The sequence below is a fragment of the Aptenodytes patagonicus genome, chromosome 2, assembly GCF_965638725.1.
Source record: "Aptenodytes patagonicus chromosome 2, bAptPat1.pri.cur, whole genome shotgun sequence".
NCBI lineage: Eukaryota > Metazoa > Chordata > Aves > Sphenisciformes > Spheniscidae > Aptenodytes > Aptenodytes patagonicus.
Window position 1 is genome coordinate 148,357,445 of NC_134950.1, and position 24,345 is coordinate 148,381,789.

Here is a 24,345-nt window from a genome sequence, read left to right on the forward strand (position 1 = left end):
TGACCAGAATCCAACACAGTATTTGACTACTGATTTATGGAAAGACAGAGCCTTGTAAGTAAAGCAATCTTTAATTTTGGCACCAGCTGCATACAGTCCAGTGTATTTGGAACGTCACTGTCACTTCCTAAATTGCCTTCTGCAAAACTCTTTCTCCTGCTTCTGGCACATTTAGGAGTTCTGCTCCATTGACGAGACTTGGTTCCTATGTAATTACTCAGCATCTTTTCCTCCCTGCTGGGTGGTGGTTTCCTCTGGAATTTCCTGTTGCATCAAAGGCATAAACCCTCTCTAAGAAATGCTTCTCCCCTTTCAGCTGTTTTGTGGAGCAAAGACTGAGGTAAGAAGATCCCATGATAATTTGGGCTACTGTTTATTTCCTTCACTGATGGAGAAAGGTTTGTTTGTGAACATGACCTGAAATAAGCATAGCCTAAACCTGGGAGCCAGCATGGATGTAGTTGGATGACCATGGCCCAACTAAAGTTTTCACAGAACTGCTGAGGTTGGAAGGCACCTCTGGAGATCGTCTATTCCAACCACATGCTCAGAGCAAGGTCAACTAGAGCAGTACCCTCAGGGCCATGTCCAGCTGGGTTTTGAATATCTCCAAGAATGGAGACTCCACAAACTCTAGGAGCAACCTATGCCAGTGTTTGACTACCTTCACAGTAAAAAGTTTTTTCTTATGTTTGAATGGAATTTCCTGTATTTCAATTTGTGCTTCTTCCCTCTTGTCCTGTTATTGGATATCATTGAGAAGAGCCTGGCTCTGTCTTCTTTACTCCCTCTTATCAGATGTTTATACACACTGATAAGATCCCTCCTGAGCCCTCTCTTCTCCAGACTGAACAGTCCCAGCTCTCTCAGACTCCCCTTGTCCATCAGAAGCTCCAAACCCTTAACCATTGTTGTGGCCCTTGGCTGGACTTGCTTCAGTTTGTCCATGTCTCACTTGTCCCAGGGAGACCAGGACTGGACAGAGCACTCCAGATCTGTCTCACCAGTACTGAGTAGAGGGGAAAAGTCACCTCCCTCGACCTGCTGGCAGTGCTTTTCCTAATGCAGCCTAAGAGGCTGTTGGCTTTCTTTGCTGCAAGGGCGCACACAGTGGGCTCATGTTCAACTCGGTGTCCACCAGGACCCCCAGATTCTTTGCTAGAACACTGCCTTCCAGCTGGTTGGCCCCCAGCCTGTACTGGTGCGTCGGGCTATTCCTCCTGTGGTACAAGACTTTGCATTTCCCTTTGTCACACTTCATGGAATTCCTGCCAGCCCACTTCTCCAGCCTGTCCGGGTCCCTCTGAAGGGCGGTACAACCATCTGGTGTACCAACCACTCCTTCCACTTTTTATCATCTGCAAACTTGCTGAGAGTGAGTCCCATTATCCAAGACAGTAAAGATGTTAAACAGTATTGGCCCCAGTATTGACCCCTGGGGTACACCATTAGTGACAGACCTCCAGCTGGACTTTGTGCTGCTGATCACAACACTTTAAGCCTGGCAGTTCAGTCTGTTTTGAATCTACCTCTCCGTCCACCTATTTTCATTCATTTTGACAGTGTCAAAAACCTTGCTAAAGTCAAGATAAAAAACAATGACTGCTCTCCCCTCGTCCACCAAGATGAACCTCATTTATCTCATTGCAGAAGGCTATCAGGTTGGTCAAGCATGACTTCCCCTTCATAAATCCACACTGACAACTCCAAATCACCTTCTTGTCCTTCAGATGTTTGCAAATGGCTCCCAGATTTTTTTTCTCCATCACCTTCTCAGGGATTGAAATGAAGCTGACTGGTCTGTAGTTCTCTGTATCCTCCTTCTTGAAGATAGGTGTGACATTTGCTTTCTTGCAGTCCTCAGGAACTTCCCCCAATCACCATGACCTTTCAAAGATAATTGAAAGTGGTCTCGCATTGACATTGGCCAGCTCCCTCAGCACTTGTAGGTGTATCCTGTCAGGTCTCTTGGACTTTGTATGTCCCATTTGTTTAAATGTTCCCCTAACCTGATGTTCCGCCACTGAAGGTAAATTTTCATTGCTGCATGTTTTGTCTCTGGTTGCAGCGGCCTCGGATTACTGTATGCAGATTTTACCAGTAAAGACCACAGTGAAGGAGGCATTGAGTAACTCGGCCTTTTCCATGTCCCATTCAGCAGAAGACCCATATTTTCCCTAGCCTTCCTTTTGCTGCTGATATACTTATAGAAGCTTCCTTGATGCCCTTTAAGTCCCTTGCTAGGCTCAGACAGTGTCGCTATATTCCCCACCCAGTCCCTGCCCTGCGTCAACTGACTCTGCTTCTACCTCTTTTATGTTTCCTTTCTGTGTTTGAGTTTTAGCAGGAGCTCCTTGTTCGTCCATGCAGGCCTCCTGCCACCTTGCTTGACTTCGTGCATGTCAGGATGGACTGTTCTTGAGCTTAAAGGAGGTGATCCTGGAGAATCAACTAGTTCTCCTGGACCCCTCTTTTCTCCAGAATCATCTCCCATGGAGTTCTTCCAAGCAGATCCCTGAAAAGGCTGATGCCTGCTCTCCTGAGGTCCAGGGTTGTAGTTCTGGTATTTGCCTTGTCCATTCTGTCTTCTTTTTAAACAACTAGTTTTCTCTTCAAATATGTGAGTGTTTACTGGTGACATGAAGCCAGCACATTTATTGCCTTCTGGAACTCATTTGGCTATGCCATAATTTTGTTCTTTTAATATATTGAGAGCAGCCAAATGTTTATTATCAGGACATTTAACCTCTCCTTGGGGCTTATACTAGAAATGAGCAATATGAAGAAAACTGCCTCATGTGACTACATAGGGATAGTCAAATCAGCTCCTTAACGTAGATGGCATCTAATGAAAAAATACCTTTTCTATTAACAACGTTTGCAATGAAAAATTAGACCGATTTAATATTAGACTTGGCAAATAAGTATTTTTTATACACTTTCATGGTGCTAAACATCTATGAGATGGTCTTCAGAAAAATAATTTTTCCTTATCACACTAATTATTTTCCATTTTCAGACTCAAGACATTCTTCATCTTTTATTCTACAGCACTAGACTTCTCACACAAAGTCCCAGCATGTTTCTGTAGTTGTGCAATGATTTGCATTCAGAAAAAAGCCTGAAAAAAGCCTTATGTTTTCAGTTCTAAGCAATTCATATTAAGCAGGATTCTGGATATGATTTATATGATTTATAAAATCTGTAATGGAGAGGGCAGGGTATGTTATATTATTAAAGAAGTAGACATTAGACACACAGCCTGATTGGCTAAGGTACAATTAAGGCATTAACTCTCTTGAAACATCATATAAGGAAACACAGCACTCATGGAAAAATAAATCCTTTCACCTACTATACATGGCTTATTTCATTTTCAGCTTATATCAGCAATAAGAACATTGGGGAGGGTACTTCCTGTGGATTAATGCTTGGCTGGGGTTAACAACCTTGGGTTGTGCCCACAGCTATCAACTCTCCTTGACCCTTCATTAGGCTCCTGGAAATGCTGCACATCTCCATTGTTTTGCAGGAATGGAGTAAAAGACTAAGGAGTTTTTCCTGCATTCACAGAATTATGTGTTTGTGGCAAAGGGCTTTAAAATAATGACTCTGGTCAGCATCAGTTGCAAACAGGATTTTTACTTGTACCAACACCTTGGAGATATAGGCAGCTGTCTCTCCTACAGCCTTGTTTATAATTCTCAAGTCATTTGTAAGAAACAGCATTTCTTTACCGTATCATTTTTTAAATAGCATATGTTTAAATATTCAGTGTTTACTGGAAGCAGCAGGACCTGCGGTTTGCAATTCAAGCTGAGGACTTCATTATGGCTCAGAGGAAGGGGAAGAAGGAATTTGGTATTTGTGAATGTCAGTGCCTAACGACCAACAGTAGGGAGCTCAGCACTAGCTACATTGGCCTTTTGAGGTTCTCCCTTCCAACAAGCAGACCCTGCTCTTGTGTGCTTTGCTGAGACAGTAGTTTGCCAATATTCTGGTAAGTAGGCAAAACACGGCCATCCCCTGTGTTGCCTGGGTGGTAGATCCCTGCTGGTGTATTTATTAAGGCTGCTCTCTCTCTACACACTTTTGTTTTACAAATAGATTTTTGAACTGAAACCTTTGTTTTCTTTAACAGTTGCGAGACACAGAAGCATCCAGAAATGAAGGAAAGTCTTCCCAATAAATATTCAGCACAGTGTTTCCCTAAGTACAATTGAGACAAACAGAAATAATGTGGGAAGTGCTGGAAAATCTTGGACAATTTGAAGGAGAGTTCTCCAGGCTCCAGTAGAATGCTGGTGGTTTCTTGCAGGAAGCTCAGGCAAAGATCTGAAGTCTCCCCAAAGCGTCTTTAAGGCATATGAAGGCCTCTTAGTCAGAGATCAGACTAAAATGCAGGGACAAATCTGGCCCACAGGGAGCTAGACTGAGGGTAGGAGGAACAAAACTTTTTTGTTTAAGTTTTAAGAGTTTAACTACTGGAGAGACTCCCCAGACTGACTTTGTTCCACTGCCTCTATAAAGCATTGTTCAACTCTGAAATACTTTTTTTCTGCTTAGATGTAGCCCAGTGAAGTCACCCTAACTGAAGGGCATGTACTTTCTCTATTGCAAGATGCATGCTGCGGTGGAATTTTCCCCCCAGAACTTATGTCTGTTGCATATAGAGTTCAGTGCTGTTATAACAATATTGGCCCTGCTTCATTAAAACTTGTTTCCCTTCGTGTCTGCTGGAGTCTGGCACATTTTAGAGACAAGAGGGTAAGCAATATGGTGTTACCTTTTAAATATATGCTTTGGGATTCATTAACTTGCTTTCTTTGACCCATACCTCCAAAAACCTGAACTACTGCCAATAAATAGAGTAGCTTACATAAATGCTGAGAGTAGAGGTCATACAACTATTTGTTCTTGTATTAATTTGTTAAAAAATGTATGTATGACTCTGTGCATGGTCAAAAAGTACTTGTGCTATTTGTAACAAGAGGGTATATCCACCCAAATGTATCTGTGACCAAATACAATACAACTCATCTGAAAATCAATGCTTCCTCATCTCTGTCACTAACTTCTTACACTTCACATATTATATCTTTTCCATTCATTTAAACAGACTATTTTAAATTATAATAGAGGCAGATATTTTGTTGTGATTTCAGAACACTTTAATATACAGATTTTAATGGTTATTGATTTAAGAGGTTTATTTCTTCATATACCTAACGTTACCTATACTTTAGCACATCTAGCAAGTCTCATGTTCTGCTCTTGTTAACATTTTGACATTATTTTAAATAACAATGAATGAAAACAAAACTAGCCCACACCCAAAAAAACTCCAGCTAGTTCAGCCCAGTGCCAAGGTCTCTTTCTTTCTAGCCTTCACTCCACATAAACAATCAAATCCAGCACAATACAGTATTTTTGGCCACACACAGATTTCTTTTTTACTTATTTTGTTTTTTTCAAATAACAGTTGTTTGACGTAAAGGCAAATTTCTTTGACGACTTCCTCCTTTTGTTATTATATGTGGTTTGAAGGGCAGTGCATCAAATTTATGGCTTTTAATTCTCAGTCTGAATTAAAATAATCTACTTAAACTTCCATATATGGCTTACATATGGCAATTAGTGAGAGACCAAGATCTCTCTCTCACTAATTTTTCTGGTGCTTCCCCACTTCCATCCATGGATAGTGAATTTAGGCTGGCTGCAGATTTATGCTTTGAAAACACTAAGCAAGCTTCCCTTGACTGAGATGTTTTCCACTGGGCACAGAAAGAGGTTCTGTGCTGAGGACAGAAATTTTTGTTCCTTGGGGTCATATCCCACTTACAGATGAAATAATTGCTCCCATAGTAAAGAGGAGAGGGAGAAAAGTGATTCAATAAAAGAGCCTATACAAAAGCTAGATCTCTCACCTGTCTTGGACCACCTCCACCAGTTCACCTCTGTTCTGACTTCCAAGCCTCTGCAGACACACCCGTGCTGCACAGAGGACAGTCTGTGTGGCCCCACTGCATTGGTTATCTGCATTCTGCCTCCAATGGCCTTTGTGCAGCTAAACCGAATCCTAGTCCCAAAAGCATTACCTGGCCTAGAGGATTCCTACCACACTAAAAAGAGTCTCTGAGTTCACCAGTAGTAAAATATGGAGATTCTCACCAAAATTTCTCATCAAGGAATTACGATTAGAGCATACACTCTAACAGTGATGATAGCTCCAGGTGCTAGGCAATGAAGGCAAAGGGAGATGAGAGGACTGGGAGGACTTCTAGCTGATGGCCCAAAATAACAAGGTATTACATCAGGTTCTTTCTCATTTTCTATACCCTTCCAGACCTCTTGATTTCTTTTTATGCCCTTGTAGAGGTGCAGCTTCAGCAGAAGGGAGCACCATCATTCTGTAAAACAGGAACGTGGGGTTTGTCAAGCTGAGGAGGGAAGTGAATTCACGTCTTCCAGTCATGAATTCTCTAATCATTAGGCTGCCAGCTCTAGCTTCTGCCACTGAATATTGAATAAACAAAGTCCTCCTTAAGTCTTTCAACTAATGCTGTAGGTACCTCCTGAGTCATTTTTGGATTCTGCCTTCTGAGAGGGTGGGAATATTCCAGCTTAATCCTGATTTGGGTGCCTATCCTCCTGTTAAGCGATAGCCCTCATGGACCACCCTGGTGGTTAGTGCAAGTCAATTTGTCTGAGGTACCTCATTGCCTCTGTATGCTGTATAGGGAGCCTAGGTATTTAGTTCCAGGTTTTGGATTCCAGTCTGGGGCCAGGCACTTAAGATGTGGGTGTTGCAGCACTCATCACCTTTATTATGTCAAGCATATATTTCCATATTTAGGCATCTAAAAAGAAACAGGAGCAGTGTATGTTCAGAAACACTGAAATAACAAGTATTTAACAGAGAAGCCAAAACATGGCTTTGTATACTAAGGGAGCAACCAATTACAGTGTGTCTGCCATGTTTCTGTTACTTTTCAGCTTTCTCAGATTAAAACTAGATTTTTCTCCCTTCTAGCTATTAAAGTTCATGCAGTCAGGGGTGCCAAATTCAAATATCTGGAACTGTCTAAAAGTCAAGAGAGAAACAATACAATTATATTCAATAAAATAAAAATAAAATAAAATAAACTTTAAACCTCTTGGGAACCTTGCACACCCTCTGTGGTTTTTTTACATTACTGCCTCCCTAAGCTCTCCCAGAACAAGATTTTTATTGTTGTGAGGAACTTTCAATACAGGCTGAAATAATAGTCAAGAATGAGCTGAGTTCCACTTCCCACAGTGCTATAAGTATCCAAAGAGCTTGGAGCCTGGAAGGATGTCGCAAATCAGACAGATGGCACAGATTCATCATTTAGAAATACATTTTCAAAACAGATGTTTTACTAGCCAACTCCTGAGTCTTATAGTAAAAAGTACCCATCAGAGTTCAGTGAATGCTGGGCAAGATCCCCTTGGATCTCCTTCTGATGCCTCAGAAATACCATGATTAGACAAATGGGGACATAATAGAGCCCTAACAGAACACAACGTAACATAACCATGTAAGGTTGTTTCTCTTTTGTATGACTCAGGCTATTATTTGCTCGATCAGCAAGTCTGAATCCAAAAGTCAGCTTTACCAGAGGGTTCATATTTACAGCCAGGCTTTGAAGTTAATCCAAAAAAGTCTGTGATTCTTCTTGGCCTTTGCACAATGTCTGTCTCTGTCTTTGTTGGCTGGTTGGGAAATTTGGGCTGCTTATTTACTCAAACATGTCTAATCATTGCATGTCATTTAACTGTTATTTGTTGTGGGAGTTTGGGTTTTAAGGTGACAGATTACAACTGTCAAGAGGCAAAAGGGTCAGCTGTTGTCAGTTAAACTAAGTGGAGGAGGAAGGAGTCACTCAATACATGACTGATCTTTTGTGGCAACAAAATATACAGGCTGATCCATATAACTTCGATGAGAAACATGAATTATTTCATCCTAGCATTCATCAATCACTTTCAATCAAATTCTCATCAGGTTTGCATTGGCATATCTATGAGAAGAAAATACATAATGACAGTGTGTTCTCAGCTTTAATGAGCACAAACAATTTCTTCTGCAGATCATCATATCTTCATTTAGATTACAACACAGTTGAGGAATGTTGTACGTCACCATTATCCTGCTTTCTTTGGCATATGAAAATTTTGTACATTAATTGCATGTGCAAAAGAGTTTGGGATGTTGCTGTAGAGACAGCAACTTTTCCTCTAAGTGTCTTTACTAAACCATGACTGTGGGGTTCAGTCTGGCCCTTGAACAGTCCTTCCTGGTTCAGAATCACCACGCCCTGATTATTTTGACTGTATTTTAATCCTCAGTTTGAATCTGCAGATTTCAGCCTAGCTAACAGCAATTGTTTTTTAGGTATACTTTAGTTTACTTCTGGAATAACCTTAGGAACTAGAAGTTTACAGGCTTAATCAGGGCAGATTATGCCCTTTTTAGGAAAATAATTATGCTCTACAGTCTTTTATGGTGATGGCTGTATAACTGTTAATTTTAAAAGGGACTGTGAAAAAGGGAACTGTTGTGAGGAGAGTAGGAGGAAGGCAACCACATCCCATCATACTTTTTGCCCTCTCTCTTTTCTCAATATATAAGTTTGCATGTGAAACAGGGGTCATGTTATTCTGGCAGCTTCTTAGATGTAAATGGGAGGATGCAACAGTTCTCTGGGGACTACCCTTTTATACTTAGAAAAAAATCCTGTTGCTTTAAGTGGAGTTTGCTGAGCCTTTACAATGCTTGTAAGTTACTGCCTGAAGGAAACAGAAATGCTTCCTACGGATACAGATAAAAGGTAAAATTATCACAGCCCATAAAAAGCCTTGTTTGGTAGCAAGGGTGTGTAAGGACAGCGGAGTAAGCAAAAGATGTACTTGTAGGAGTGTTTGCCATGAGGTCTCTGCACCCAGGGAGCCTACAAGATGACTCATCCTTGCTCCTGCCCACAGGTTGGTGTAAGGTTCCACCTCTGCCTTGAGCTCACTGAGTGAACGGAGGTACAGGAATAGCAAGCAGGATTTGTTAAGGAGCAAGGAGGAAATAAAGGGACTGCAGCACTGGCATTGCCTGGTGTGTTTGCACACACCTGTGTCCCAAGGCATCCAGATCAGAAGGAGGGCAGAGAAAGGTGTTTCAAATCAGCTGCATAAAGCACCCTCTTAAGACACCTCTCTGTCTTGCTGCTGGCTACAGAGTTAGGCAACCAGCCTTGGCATCTAACTTTCAGATGACTAAAATTAGGTAAGATGAGTCCCACTGCTCCTGCATTAAACATGCCACTGAATTTCATGCAGTTATCCTTCCTCTGAACCTAAGTCAGCCTAACTAAGCTTATATTCTAGAAAAAGATTCTGTCTTTATTAAGAGACGCTAAGAAAAGGAGATTTCATGTCTTCTGTAGCTAGTTTGTTCCGTCACAACCAAAACCCCAGAGAAACACTCTTTGTTTCTCACTAAATTTGTTTAGCTTTAATATCTTATAGTTATTTCTTGTTACATACTAAACTGGACTTAGAAAAACTTTTATGAGGCTAATTCCCACTGAAATAGCTGTAAATAGCCTAGAAAATTGGCATCTAAGGATCTGTGCAAGGGGTTTGTAAGATCTTTGCAAAAGCTTACACCAGAAGATGTCCATCCCAGTTACCCAGATTTGGAAGGACAGAGAGACATCCAAGCTGTCAAGCTTTTGGGCTTAAATTTGAACGAGGGCCTGCCCTTTTTTCCCGCTAGCAGATGACTCACTGAGCAAACCTAAATGAAGAGCCTCCAGTCTAGCCTTTCAAACACATTAGCTAAATATGCCTCCTCTTAAAAGCATTGTATTTGTGTTAAGGGAACTGAAGAGAGGATATGAAAGTTTCTTGGGATTGATTGTTAATAGAAAGAAAATGTACTGACAAATCAGGAATTAATTCACCTAGTATTTGAAAGGATGTCCTTTGTTACTGAGCTAGACAGAAATCACTTTCTCTCAAGCAAGGCCAGATAGTTCTATGCTCTCTTCATAATGGTGCTAATAGCTGTTGCAGAAGAAACACAGAATGTGACCTTAAGTCCTGACAGATAGGTAGAAAACATCTTTCAAGTCATCCTTTCGGTAGCTACTGCCATAGTCCAGTACACTAAGAGAGACCCATGACCTCCAAAGTATGCACCCATTGTGGATTTGGAGCCATGATGGTTAGCTATTGAGCTGACATTGAACTTTCTGTAAATACTGTCCCATCTGCTCTCTTGTTTCTCCCGAAAAGCAAGTTAAGCGAGGAAGAATTTCTTTTATCTACTTTCACATTTGAGAAAAGGGAGAAATTAACTTAAAAGGTGTGAGGAGCTTAATTTAAAGTTCCTGTTGTAAGCTGAAGATCCTCATTTCTTCTCTTGCTAGGGTAAGAGGTACTGTGGGGATAAATCATTCTTCTCCCACAGCTATGGGGAACACAGGAAGGTTCTTGCATTCCAGGTAGAAAGGCGGGGCAATTCTAAATTCCTTGAAGAAGGAAGGTGATAATCAATCAGTTTGCTCAAGATAGGATCTGCAGTTATTTCCTAGTAACAGCAAACTGAATTATAAATTTCTCAGTGTACTGCCCAGTGTTAAAGATATGACAACCACATAGTACTACAGACACATGGCCAGCTGCGAGGTAACAGCTCACAGTGCAATCCCTCTGCCTTATGCAGTTCAAATACAATTCTGAGAGTAGATGAAGTTGGAAATGCAAGAATTTGCAAAAGAAGTACATTTTTTCCATGGTCCGCACTGTCCCTTCTTTTTAGTGGTAAGACACAGACTGTCACTACATGAGTGTTTTATGTCATATGAGCTTGATACATATTACTCTTCCCTAGATTAATGGAGAATGAATAACAATGAATTTTTAAGCTGGACACAGTGTACACCACCTACTGTTCGGCTCCAAGAAAAACCTTTCATCGGGAAAGATGTGATGAATGCAGAGCATGTCATGGAGACCTAAGAGATTTGGGCCAGTACAGGAAAGCAGAAACAAAACCAGGAAAGATGTTTAAAAATAATCTTGGAATTTTCAGGTAAGATTCAGGACATGAATTTGAGAGGCAGTGATAGTGAGAAAAAGAAAAGTAAGCAGCATGCATGTGACCTGAACAGGAACCAGTGAGATGTTATCTTCAAAGAAAGTGACAGCAAAAAGGATTTGCATTTGGCCCATTTAATTTAATCATTTTCATTCTTAAATATCTGGTCAAATAAAAGATGCAGGGGTCTTTGTGTATAGAAAGAGATTTTTGTGTGCATTACCTCCAGGAATGTTTGGGCCCATAGCCGGGACCTGATTTTTAGCGCTGCACTCTTCCCTCTTTCCAGTTGTCCCACAGTGCACGAAATTAGGATACACTTCACATTTGTACAGTTCTGTGTACAAAATAAAGGGAAGTCATACCTATGCTTTAAAAATGTATATAATCACTTTCAAATGCTATAAATTAGCATAACAAATCAACTTTCCTTTAAAGAGATAAGTAGTCTGAAATCAGTAATTTAATCTAATATACATGAGATACCCCATGAGTCATTGTGAGAACTACAAACCAAGGGGGAGATTCTTTTTGCACCACCAATGAATACAACCACCTACCTGTAGTAATGAAAATAAAAGCAATAATTTTAAACAATATCTAGTCTGAAGGACTCTTAAAATGTCCAAGTACTTATCAATCCTTTGAAGCAAGTGCTTTGTCTTTTTCTATCAGTCATTTTGTGATTTCAACACTTTTTTTTCTGTTCTCTATGCCTGAAGTCTTTATTTATGTTCCTGAATCTTTCCCCTCTTCTAACTCTCCTGGTTTTCTTACTGATATTTACATTATAGCAGCCAGAACATTTGCTGAGATTCGTTAGTTGCTCTACTTGAAGCTTGCTGTCCATGAAATGTTCCTGATGAGCTGTGATTCTGGCTCATACACAGAGTTGAAGACAAAAGCCAAGCAATGCAACTCAAAACTGTATACTCTGTTAAAGTCTGCCAGAAGAATGCCACAAAAGAGGTTAAAAGCTGACTGGAAGCCACTGAAGGGAATGAGCAGAGTCTCATGGGGTAACCACAGAAATGATGTGGTTGTTTGGGGCGTAGAAAGGAAGAAAGATCTCATAGAAGAATGATTAAAAGTGTGTGTAAAAAAATGTATAGGTTTATATATACAAATGGGTTTTACCTGAAAAGTTTTGGTTTGATTCAGGAGAAAGGCTGAGGTTTTAATTGATTCATATTTTTATAACAAAGCAGGGAATCCTTCTCTTACAGATGCTTTATTGACACTCATGACAGAAGGTCTTGTGACCTCGAAAGCAAAGCTAAGTTTTCACAAGTACATTCCCTCGGGAGAGTGAGAATGGCTGCACTACCAAAGCCCATACTTCAGAAAATGAGATGATGATGCATGTAATAGATCTGAAAACACCCTTAAGGAATCGTCTATCTTTATAGACAGCTTTCCCCACAAATCTCTATCTTATTACAAGTTAAGTAGAAGCTGTATGCTTAATCACTGTTTTCTAAATCTGCCTGAAAATGAAACTGTAAACCCTGGAACTTGCAACTATAAACTTTTTTTTAAAATGAATATTTCAAAGTATCTGTTTATTTGGCTTTTCATATTTAAACATCCTCCAAACAGATTTATTTATCTTGCAGGAAGGAGGAGAGCTGTTTTCATTAATCATAGTGGCCAAAACCACATATTAACAAAATAAATCATTAGTATGCAAAAAAAGTCTGCTTTTGGCTGACATTTTAGGACCTGAACACATATTTCTACTTTTCTTAGTAATGCATTTAGCCTGTCGTGATTTTCAGAACACTGTAACATTAGAACGAATGGAAGAGAAACCAAATGTTTAATAAATGGTATAAATAGAATAAGAGGTTCTCAGAACATTTTTCCTCTCTGTGAAAATGCTTTGATGAAAATGAAATTAACTTAAAATTTCTGACAAAAAAAATACAAATTTTAACAAAGAATTACCTTTGGCTAATCAGTCATTTTCCGGAGCAACATTCACTTTCCATGTATACTTCAAATGTGTCAAAAAAAATTCAGTTTTTCTGGATCTGTAGTATGCAATGCTAAAGGCACATAGAAGCGGGACACCTTTCTAACTGAACAAATGATATATTGCTTTTCTATGCCCATCCTGAAGAAGTCCTGCTATATATCCAGTGGTAAGCACTGTACCCAATCCTATCCTAATTTGTGCTTATCAAAAGCATATTTTACTAGAAGACTGCTCATCATAGTGCCAATTTTATATTACTAAGTACTCAGCTAAATACTGTCTACATCAAGCAGCTGAAAAATCTCTGCTTCGTATTTTAAGATGCAGACACAGTACATACTTAAGAACTTTGTTACTTTCTGTTGCTGCAGTAATTTCTATGTTGGCAGCATATGAGACTAATCACTGAGAAAGATAACTGATAATTAAGGTATTACTGAAGAATGGATTAAGTGTTCTGTGGTATTGACTGGTATGTCTTCGAAAGCCCAGGCATTTTCCCTTCAGCCCCAGTGGAATCAGATTCTTCCCAGGGTATTAGGTTGATGAAAGAATTACATAGGAATCAACAGTGATTATTGTTTAAAATGGTTTCATCTGTGATTTTGTTCTTAATAACATTATGGTATTCATTACTTTCAGATTCTATCTTCTTCCTGTTACAAAAATTGCCAAATTAACTTTCAGAAGCAGCATAATTATTCTATTACTCCAGAATACTTAGGTCTGTGAGGTTCTTTTCTTCCTACCAAATTCTAGTGATGTCAAAGAATTCAAACATGAGCTTGCAGTAAACAGCTTAATAAGAGACTGGACAGCATGAAAGAAACTCTGCCCGAGGTTCATAAAAATAAATGGAAAGCACTGACTGCATGAATCCCACGACTGACCTCAAGGTCACCGAGTCTGAACACAGCCTCTAGGCAAGGGGACCTGACACCTACAATGCTGAAGTATGCTAAGGATCAGACATCGAATGCAGGAATGAAAAAAACCTCGACCTTCTGAAAATACAGCCAAGTCCAAATACTCAGGTACCAGACGGACTAATCAGAACTATTTTCCTGGGAGAGACATCTTTGCTCTTGCTTCAGTATTGTCTGGAATGTTAAAAACGCAGTGACCTGTCCCATTTGCCTTGCTTGTGGTACTGTAAAGGGAAAGAGTCTTACCTTTCCATGCGTATATAAGTACTTACTGAGGGGAACAAATATGCTCCAAAGTATTTGTATGTCAGAACTGTTACTTTACATGAAAATGTTAAATTTAAGTGTGAACTACTCTTTATGAAAGAGCCAGAATGCTAGGAGACAAGTTAACAAGAAGAGACCTACATTTCAAAAGTCAGAATCTGAAATTTAATTTGTGGAAGAGGAGTCCATTCTCTAAATCTGTGCTGAAATTCCCTGTGATAAGTGTGCCATTGCATGGCCACAGAGGTTTGTCTGCAAACAACCAGGAGTAAGACAGCCAGGAATTTGGCATGCATGATTTTTAATGTAAAAATCTGCCAAACAAAACCGCTAGCCTGTGGCATGGTGATAGGTAATAAACAATATTTTAAACTGAAAAGTTAAAAATCACTTAGAACAGTATTTAAAGTCTGTAAATAAACTGCAGTCAAACCAACAGCCACCTTGATATATTGCATACATAGTCCCAGTTTATAGTTTTTAGATAGCTCACCAATATTTTTGCAAAGTTTTTCCTGTGAGGTTCTGCCACTGTGACATCCCTTCTCCTGATGTAATGAGAAATTGTGGAATTATATAAAAAAGCAGCAAGTTCAGGAGTGTCTTGTGGAACAGCAAACTGCAAAGAGAAAAAATGCGAATGGTAATGACATACAGTGATTCTAACAGATTTGTTCCCTTCTCAGAGGTCTTGAATTTTGGAGTAACACTGTTTTTTCAATTTAACAGCACAGCCATGAGAATATACTGTCTTCAACTAGGAGCATGATTAGTAATAGCACAGCAAGATATTGCCCGGTTATAGGAATTACAGTAGGTAACATTTTTTTCCACTTTTTACTGGTGTCAATTTCATTGCTGTATTTAATTTTGTTAGACTCTTGGGGCCAGATTCTGATCTCTATAACAAGATAAATTCAAAGTTGCTACACCAAAATCTGGTCATTAGTTCAGGTCAGAATCTGCCTATTGAAATATAATGACTTTACCAGCTTTAGAAAGTAAAAGAAAAAAAAAAAGGCAATCTGAATTCTGGCAACACAACTTTTGATCATTATTTGTTACAGATTTCTTTTCATAACAGCTCAACTTTGTATAATGCAACAGTTTGTCCATTTTTAATCTCATATAATAATGCACTCTCTTCAGCTTTAACTTCACAGATTATTCTCTGATTGAAACCTATTTTTATTGTTGTCTTTAATTTCTACACAGAGCATTTACAGCTTCTTTCAAGAAGCCTCAGAGAATGCCTGTGAGCCCAATTGCTGTGGAGGGAAAGATAAATTCTAATTTATGACAATCCAATCATGTAAAATCACAATAAAATATATTTTACGGAATTTTGTAATAAGTTCTCAACAGAAACTCACCTGAACACAGACAAGACTATTCTTTAAGGGCCTCAGATTATAAAAAGCTACATCAGATCCACCTTATCAGTTCCTTTAACCTCTGAACACAAAATATCTTAAACAAATTCCTAAAGAAAATGTCTGTAATTGTAAGAAATGTTGTAGCACTAAAGGGAAGAGAATAGCTATAAACACACAAAACCTTCCACACACTAATGCTGTGTAGTACTAGATCTGGAAAATTTGTACCATTCATCTGATTAAAATTATGAGGCTAAAGAAGGAACTATTTTGACATCGTCTGAGATCTTCAATCAAAAGCATCCTGCAAAGTAAAAGATATTATAATTTATTAACTGATGAAAACCCCTTAAGCAAAAATAAGAATATTTTTTATTTCTGCTGCTTAATTAGGTTAACGTTGTCTTTTTGCAATAAGGGAACAGTTAAATAGCTAGTAAATCTCTCCCTCTCAATGTGATAACATGTGGGAATTCTCTTTCCAGGATTCTTTCACCAGCATATATAGGCTTCTTTAATGATGACAAATTAAAAGAAACACAATACAATGACATGCCTTTGAAGAAGCCCTCAATATATGATCACAACTGATACATACGTAGGTCCATTTGAATACTAGATGATTTTTATATTTACTTATTTTTTTCATAGATCCTAGAGTGTTAGCATCTTCAGTAGTAAATTATTACAGCAAAGGTTCGAAAACAGCCCTCTGTGATCAAGAGAAAACACGTCTCCTGCAACAATTTAAAAGCAGAATTTCTCCAGTGGCCTAGATGTTCAGGTTAAAGATATTATTTTATCCTTCTTGAGCCAGTAGCATGGAATTGTACAACTTTGTCTCTGTAGCTATTTTACATGCCACATATTTAGCACACCATACCTTATTTTAAATGGATTCTCGCTCCCTCCCTTTAACTACAATGGACTGTCTCGGTTTCCCCACCAGGAAAAACTGTACTGCTTTCTTCTCCCAAGCCTCATCACCTTGAGCAGATTTCCAGATCTCTCCAGTTCTTTGCTTCTCATTTCAAAACCCGGTTTAGCTTTTCTCTTTTTCTAGCCAGGCAATACCCCCTGCTGCAATGTGTAACTCTACCAGAAATGGAAGAGGACTTTGTGTAAAAGCTGTTATACAAGAGGTGTCAAGTGACCATTCAAGAGCAATGCATTGGGTGGTATTATTTTGTCTCCAGACCAGGACTTACACACAGTAATAACGGCTCCGCAGCATGAGGAGAGACTGCCTCTGGGGGAGGTTAGCTTCTGCCAGTCATGCTAGTGGATGTACCTCAGCCATGTGGTAGATTTTAGCTGCTATTTCGCTGCTTCCCTGACAGGTGCCTCACTCATGGTACTACAGTGCTCAGCTATTGAGAATGTGCCATGTGTGTTACCCTGTATCGTCTACTATAGTTGGAAACCACTGCCTATACCTCTGGTATTTATAGGCACTGGCTCCATAAAACTTTTGCCAGCAGTCTGGGGGAAAAAAAACCGACTCGTCAGGAATACTGGCTCAGGCCAAAGGTCCATCTAGCTGAGCCCTCTTCTCATCAACACTGCCTTTAAGCAGATGTGGAAGGAAGAGTAGGACCAGGGCATGCATACACAATGCTCTCTCCTAATAACTTTCAGCTTCCAAATGTTTTCAGCTCAGGGACTTCCTAATCTGCATGAAGTTTTTGTTCATGTATTAATCTTCACTGGACTTCTCTTTTGTGAATTTGTCCAGTTTCCTCTTAAAACCATGTAAACTTTTAACCCTGACTACTTCCTTTGGCAACAAGTTCCAGACATCTAATACCTGTCGCATGAACCACCACTTCCTTTTGCTTGTTTTGAATCTGGCTCTACAGGCTTCATTTGATGCTTCAGTTCCTGTGCAGTGAACGCACTGCATTCCTGTGCTGGAATAGGCAGAGAGCAGCCAATCCCCACCCACGCTCTTCCCGCCACTTCTGATCTCATGGATCATATTTGTGCATAGTCACCTCCTTTCTAGATTGAAGCATCCTAGTGTACTGAGTTCTTCTGCAAGGGAATCTGTTCCATATCTTTGATCAGTCCTTTTGCTCCTCTTTACACCTTTTGCAAGATTCATAACTTTATTATCCTTTCACATCCCTCACTGCCTTCAGAGAAAGATAAGCTACAGAAACGGAAAAGTCCCTAAATAAGAGTCTTCCCGTGTGTGCACAGGTTTGATTTATCTTTGTGGAAGAAACAACAAAGCACAAAGGAAACCTTTCTACAAGACAAGAAATTCAGCAATGGGGAGGAATATACTGCTTTAACTGAAATTGAACAATCTAAGTCATTTCAAAGGGGAAATGCCCAAGCACCCTAAGAGAGCTAGCTTCTGAAATCCAAGAGGAGCCAGGCATATAATGTCCTTAGCCTTATTTGGAAATTTGAGCCAGGCATCCTGCTGTTTATACAAAACCTGAAGGAAGCTGTCTCTGTATCCTCTTCCCATCTGAAGCAATAGATAAGCATTACATATCTGAAAACTGATTTGTGTATTCATGCCGTTCAGTGCTTTGAAAAACTGAAATAAGGAAAGGATGTTTAAATTCTTGCAATAATGATTGTGCATCTAAAGCTATATTCTGCTAAGACAGATGGACCATTATTTCATTATTACAGGAAGTTCTCACACAAGCCACACAAGAATTTAGTCATGTTTATGTAACAGATGTAATCATTATCAAGTAGGAGAAGGAAGAGCAAACTCAAAAACCTAAAAAAAAATCATCAAAAAATATATTGCCTGAAAATGTCATTAAGAACTGTGGCACTATTCTACCCAGGAGCTCTGCCCTCCTGACAGTAATGCTCCCATCTCAGCTTCTTAATTGAAACTTTAAACAGAACACAGTGGCTAGGGAGGAGGGATGCTGAACTCCTTTTCATGCACTTGCAACCTGATCTGACTAGTGGCTTTGAGATGCTAGGCTTGCAAATAGAAATGCAGCAGCTCAGCTTCTTGTTCCTCACCACTTCTGAAAAATAGGTGGAAATGCCGTGGAAAAGATTAATAGAAAAAATTCTCTGTTTCCAAACTTGCTGTGCTTTGGGTACAAAATGGAAACATTTTCTATCTTCAGTTTCTTCTTCTAGAGAAACTAAATAAAAGGGTGGAATCCTAACCCCTCTCTGGCTTCCTGGGTGAAACACAAAAATCTAGCCATAATGTATTTGGTATACATCAGTTTTTCTATATTCTTGTAAGTATATATTGTAGTTCTGTCTCTTTAAGCTAAAGACTTGTCTTGTAGCTCCTGTGGCTGTGAGCAATCCCCTTCACTAGAAAGATGTCTCCACTTTCATCCACTGTACTGAACTCAAACCCCTCCTGGTATGCAAAAGACGTATAGCACTTTCAGCATTTGGAATGCAGCTCTTCCCACAAGATGTTTAACAGGCTACTGGTTAAACTCGAGAAGTGTTGTTTACTCCAGAAGTGTCTGGAATCAGTTATTCTTAATAAATTGGATACCTTGTTTTTGATGGGATAATATGTAGAGCTGTGTTTTGCTAAATCTTCTGGCTTGGAGCCAAACCAAGCTCTTTTGGGGGGATCTGCCATCACAAACATAGACCTTAAAACAGGCTTTTAGACACTGGCATATCAACACTTTACTGAAGAGGCCGCTACTAGGCTTCCCCTTGTTTGTGTTTCCTCCAAACTCTGAGATTTCTAGCTCTGGTATAAAAGAAGAACTATGTCCATGGAAGGGGAAGCAATTTGGATGGCAAACAATACCTAGGAGTAACACTTATGAAAAAATTGGTAGGGGATTTTTTCCTTTCTGCTGGTATGATTAAAATAATTATAGAATCATTTCCAAGTAGAAAAACCAAAAACCTGTCATGTTGCTGAAAAAGTTGTAACTTTTATGAGTTAATATTGGTTAAGCCATAAAATAGTTGTAGACTATATGAATCCTTTTATCAAGTGACAATACATGAAAACTTCCATTTCTGGAGTACATTCCATGCAGGATTCCAGTTGATAGTTTCACTTTATAGGATATTCAAAGTATGTTCTTTGAAAAATTAAAATCATTCATTAACACTTTGACAGGTAAAAAATATATAGGCTTCTAAAATGACTCCCATTTTATAGATTATACTGTCTCATACTATGTTGAACTTAACCATAATATAAAATATAGCATATGATATTAAAAATATGTATCTTATCATATACTTGGTGCAAGAAAATAGCCGCTGGCAACAAAACATGCTGAGGACTGACTGGCTAAGAACCAGCTGTGCAGAAAAAGACCTGGCTTAAGCTGCACATGAGCCAGCAGTGTGCCGTCAGCAGTGAGGGCCAACAGCATCCTGGGCTGTATGAACAGGAGCAAAGGCAGCACACTGAGGAGGTGATTACTCCCCTCTGCTTAGCACTCATTAGACCACATGTAGATACAACATCCATTTTTGGGGCTTCAGCAGAAGACAGAGATCAATATACTGGAATGAGTTCAGTGGAGGACCCCCCAGGGATGCTCAGGGCTGGAGCACTTGTTCTGCAGGGAGAAGCTGAGGGACCAGTGCTTGTTCAGCCCAGAGATGAGAAAGCTCTGGGGGAACCGAAGCTGTCGGAGGGAGAAGGTTATCACAAAAATGGAGCCAGGCTTTCCACAGAGGTACATGGTGGGATGATGGCAGGCAATGGGCATAAGTTGAAACAAGAGAGGTTCAGACTGGATGTAGGGAAAAACCATTTCCCTGTAAGGACAATCAAGAAGCAGCAGAATTTGCCCTGAGAGGTTTTGCAGTCCTTGGACGTTTTAAAGACCAGACTGGATAAAGCCCTGAACAACCTCGTCTGATCTCACAGCTGACCCTGCTTGAGCAGGATGTTGGATCAGAGTACTCCTGAGGTCTCTTCCAACCTGAATGAGCCTATGATCCTAAAAAACCAAATCACCATACAAATTAGCTGTAGATTATTTGTATTGGAATAAAAAACTAAAATTGTGTTACACCCTTTAAAAATACTTAATGCTACAATACCTGGTGGCTGTCTGCTCTCTATTAAATACACAGCTCCGAGAAGTTCATGTCTTTCAATTTAATGATATTGCATTATTGTGCTATAAAGGATTTTCCCCACTGCTAACAGGTTCAGATGTAAGACCTTTTGATAAACAAACCAGTGCTAGGTTGTATCAGACTCAACTGAAGAGCTATGTGCATCTCTTGACATAACAAAGGTTTACGTCACCTTTGGGAGTTCATCTGCTGAGCACTGCTGTACAGATGACTTTCTGAATTAATGTACTCCTTAGGACACAAGAATTTTCAGGGTCCCATGAGAACTGAAAAATTTTCTATCATCTATCCAAAGCCACGTTAAAAATGACCCTCACGGAAAACCCTGCAAATTTCCATTAAAAAAATATCTTTTATCTAATGCTGCGATACTGAATCAGAATACAAGTTTCTTCTGATAAGCAGAGTACAGAAACCAAACACATACCATGCAACACAACTGTCACACTAGAAACATTATAGACTATCTATATCTTGCTTCTTACCCAGGAAAATGATCTTAGGGTCATTGTGAAAAATTCCCCAAAAGCTCCATCCCATTGTGAAGTGTAGGCAGAAAAAATCAAGCAAAACACAGACAGGGATGGAAATAAAAGGGGCTGACTTACCTTTATTTGCATTGCATTAATAGGAGAACTCGTCTGACAGTGCAATGGTCCATGCGTCTGAATATGAAGAATATAAAGAAGAAATTCTTCTCGACTGGACACAGGCCAACCGACATGGAGAACTGTATTGTTGATGGCACTTGGTCCTATATTGTGAAGCTGTCAAACAAATATCATCAATACTTTCCAAGGCAGTAAATAACAACAAAAAACACAGCAACCACCACTTAGACATTTTCAAATTCTTAGTGTTCACAGCCTTGAAGTACCTTGGGAAAGCTATATAGATTATTAATATCAGTTTATTGATGGAGAATCTGTGGCAGGTAGGGGAAAAGGACCTCTCCATGTTAGTCACAAAGCCAGTGGCAAATCTGGCAGAACAACTGTTTTTGTCTGAATCTGTATCCAAGAAATCCATCACCTTTCCCGTTTTTTCCTACATTTGAAAGAGCTGAAATTACCTAAAAAAGTATAAAAAACCCAAACCAAAACACACTAGCAAAATACACTATACAAATATATACAATGAACCTTAACAGAACATACTTGAAAATAGTAGCTGAAACTTTAGGACACAAAAGAATCACATTTCAGGGTGCAGGAATAGAAGGTATAGCAGAGCTTAAACTAGTTTTTGTGGTTAAAAACTCTACTTTCAACACTTCTCAGTTCAAATTTCCCCAAAAGAAAAAAAGGAACTAGTTTTCCTAAAGTAACATCCCAGAACATTATTCTTTTCTGGGAAAATGAGTAAAGATAGAAATCATAGAAATTTAAAAAACTGGGCTATTAAAATAGTTTTCTTATACCAGTTTACATTTTGAAAATATCTGATGACCACAGGAAGTTTGGATATGTGTTAACACTGGGCATGAGAGCTAAAGAAGCAGAACACCATGGAGCTTTACTCAAAATTTCTAGAGATGTGAGAACCTCCTTTTTTTAAATGTGCAGAATTTTTGTGACTGATGAGCTTTATTTAGAACCAAATAAAACCCACTTTCAATCTTACATCTTCTTCAGTAAAGGATTTTTGGGTGGGTGTTTGGCCTTTTTTATGCTTTGCTGATATCAATAAACCATGAAAGCAGTTTCTTTAATCACTGTAACTAATCACTGTAACTATTTTAATACATTTGAAGTCACATATGAAACAGCCCAAATGCTTGAGACAGGAAGATTTGTTAGAGATTTTTCAGTTTAGAGAAATGTGTTAAGGTGAGGAATTCACAAATATTTTGTATTTTACAGTCTGATTCATTATAGTTTAGTATTAGTCATGCAAATTGTAATCTTACACTGCTGATTAAGCTCAGTTGCTTGTATTTTCTTGAGTGCTAGTTTGTGAATTATAACCACATGTGAAGCACTCTGTTTTACCCCCTAGAATAAAGGTCATCCATCAGATTCCAAAGATGGCCTGTATTTGATGTAGTTCACTCAATGCACTTTTTTCTAACCTGAACTCTTCTCTCTTAATTGATGAATCATCCATAGAAAAAACCCAACAACAATAGAAGGTAGAAATATGTATACTTCAAATATTAAGAGTTATTTTCAACACAACATTTTCTGAGCAATGAGGTAACAAGTTATATGTATGTCTACAGTTTTTTTTCAGTTAGCTCATTGTTAAAGGAAACATATTTTTTCCTGTGCACAACACTCACAGCTTTTAATGAGAAACCAGTCAAATCACTGAAAATATTTGGCATTGATTGTAATGAGCTTTTAAGCACTGTTTTTAATTCTTGTCAAACACACAAAATGTTTATAGATCCCTTAAATATCAAAGACAGACTCCTAGCATAAACTAATATCTCCTCCACTAACATGAACAGATACTGGGGTTGTGAATTCGCAGATTGAATTTGGGTCATGTGCTAAAGTCAGAATATTTACATTTGTGGCTTTATCTAGTTGCAGATAAAGACAATAAGCCAAATTCATCAGGATTTCAATGGGAGCAGCATGAGGTTCTGTGGCAACATGTATCATTTTTACCTCATAGATGTGTTCTACTAAAGGACCAAGTTCTTCTTCTTTTGTAGGTTCATCTTTGGGTTCCCAGTTGTGAAGCGGCAAAATAATTGTTGGGGGGTGAGACACTCTGTAATACATAAACCAGGCTGAAACAGTAACTGTTACCAGTGACCGGCTGCATTACTTTTAGAAAAAAATTAAGACCACTATAGAAACCTGAGCTCTTAAGGGCATTTTATTTGGCGACATTCATTAGAATTAGGTGAGGTGAACAATACAATGCTTCCATAAAGTACTACCCAGTCTTTACAGACTACTGAGGGTGTGCATTTAGTTTCATACTTCCTCTGATGGATGGTCCTTTCCAGACAAGGGAGTGACTCTCTCTATTTGGAGAGAGGAATGCAGTCTGTCGGGCATTTACATCATTCTCACTGATGAGGTATCTGAATACATTATCCACAAAACTAGAGTAATGATACGTAAATAAATGTATTTTCTCATTTCCATTTAAAGCCTGTAGATGTTTAATGTTATGCATCTTCCTTCCCTGCAATGCATTTTTAGATATTTATTTAACTGCTCTGACTGTAAATTCCTTATAACCTCTGTTATTATTCCTTTAAAAAACCTTGCAAAGTAGTCTATCTCATTTTACAGGTGGGAAACTGAGGTACTGTCACTTCCATAAAGTCACAATGGAAATTGGTGTATCAAGAAACTGAATTCAGGACTAGAGCCTGAAATAGTGCTCCAGGGTTCCCATTTGCTTCGCAAACGAAGTGGCACCTAAGGCATTCCCTGAAACACTGTTGCAACTTGCAACATGTAAATCAAACATAAATGAAGAAAACAGTGACAATGTTTGACATCTTTCTTTCTGTCTGCTATTTTATTTTTCCTTTCCTTCTCTGTCTGACCTCAAGAAAGGACCAAGTAGTCTTCTGTTAATGTTTCTATTTGAATCACAAGCATTTTATTTCCCATAAAAACTGGAGGTGCCTTGGAGGGATCC

General features: G+C 39.0%; 1 protein-coding gene across 1 annotated transcript in view; it reads right to left on the minus strand.

Moving 5' to 3' along the window:
• Positions 1-24,345, minus strand: part of ITGA8 (integrin subunit alpha 8) — a 120,567-nt gene that overhangs the window by 16,108 nt on the left and 80,114 nt on the right. Inside the window, exons 24-27 of the mRNA XM_076331614.1 lie at positions 23,352-23,457; positions 21,345-21,503; positions 14,784-14,909; positions 11,343-11,456 (exon numbers count right to left, since the gene is read on the minus strand). Of these exons, the coding sequence (XP_076187729.1) occupies positions 11,343-11,456; positions 14,784-14,909; positions 21,345-21,503; positions 23,352-23,457 (505 nt within the window). The remainder of the gene's footprint in view (positions 1-11,342; positions 11,457-14,783; positions 14,910-21,344; positions 21,504-23,351; positions 23,458-24,345) is intronic.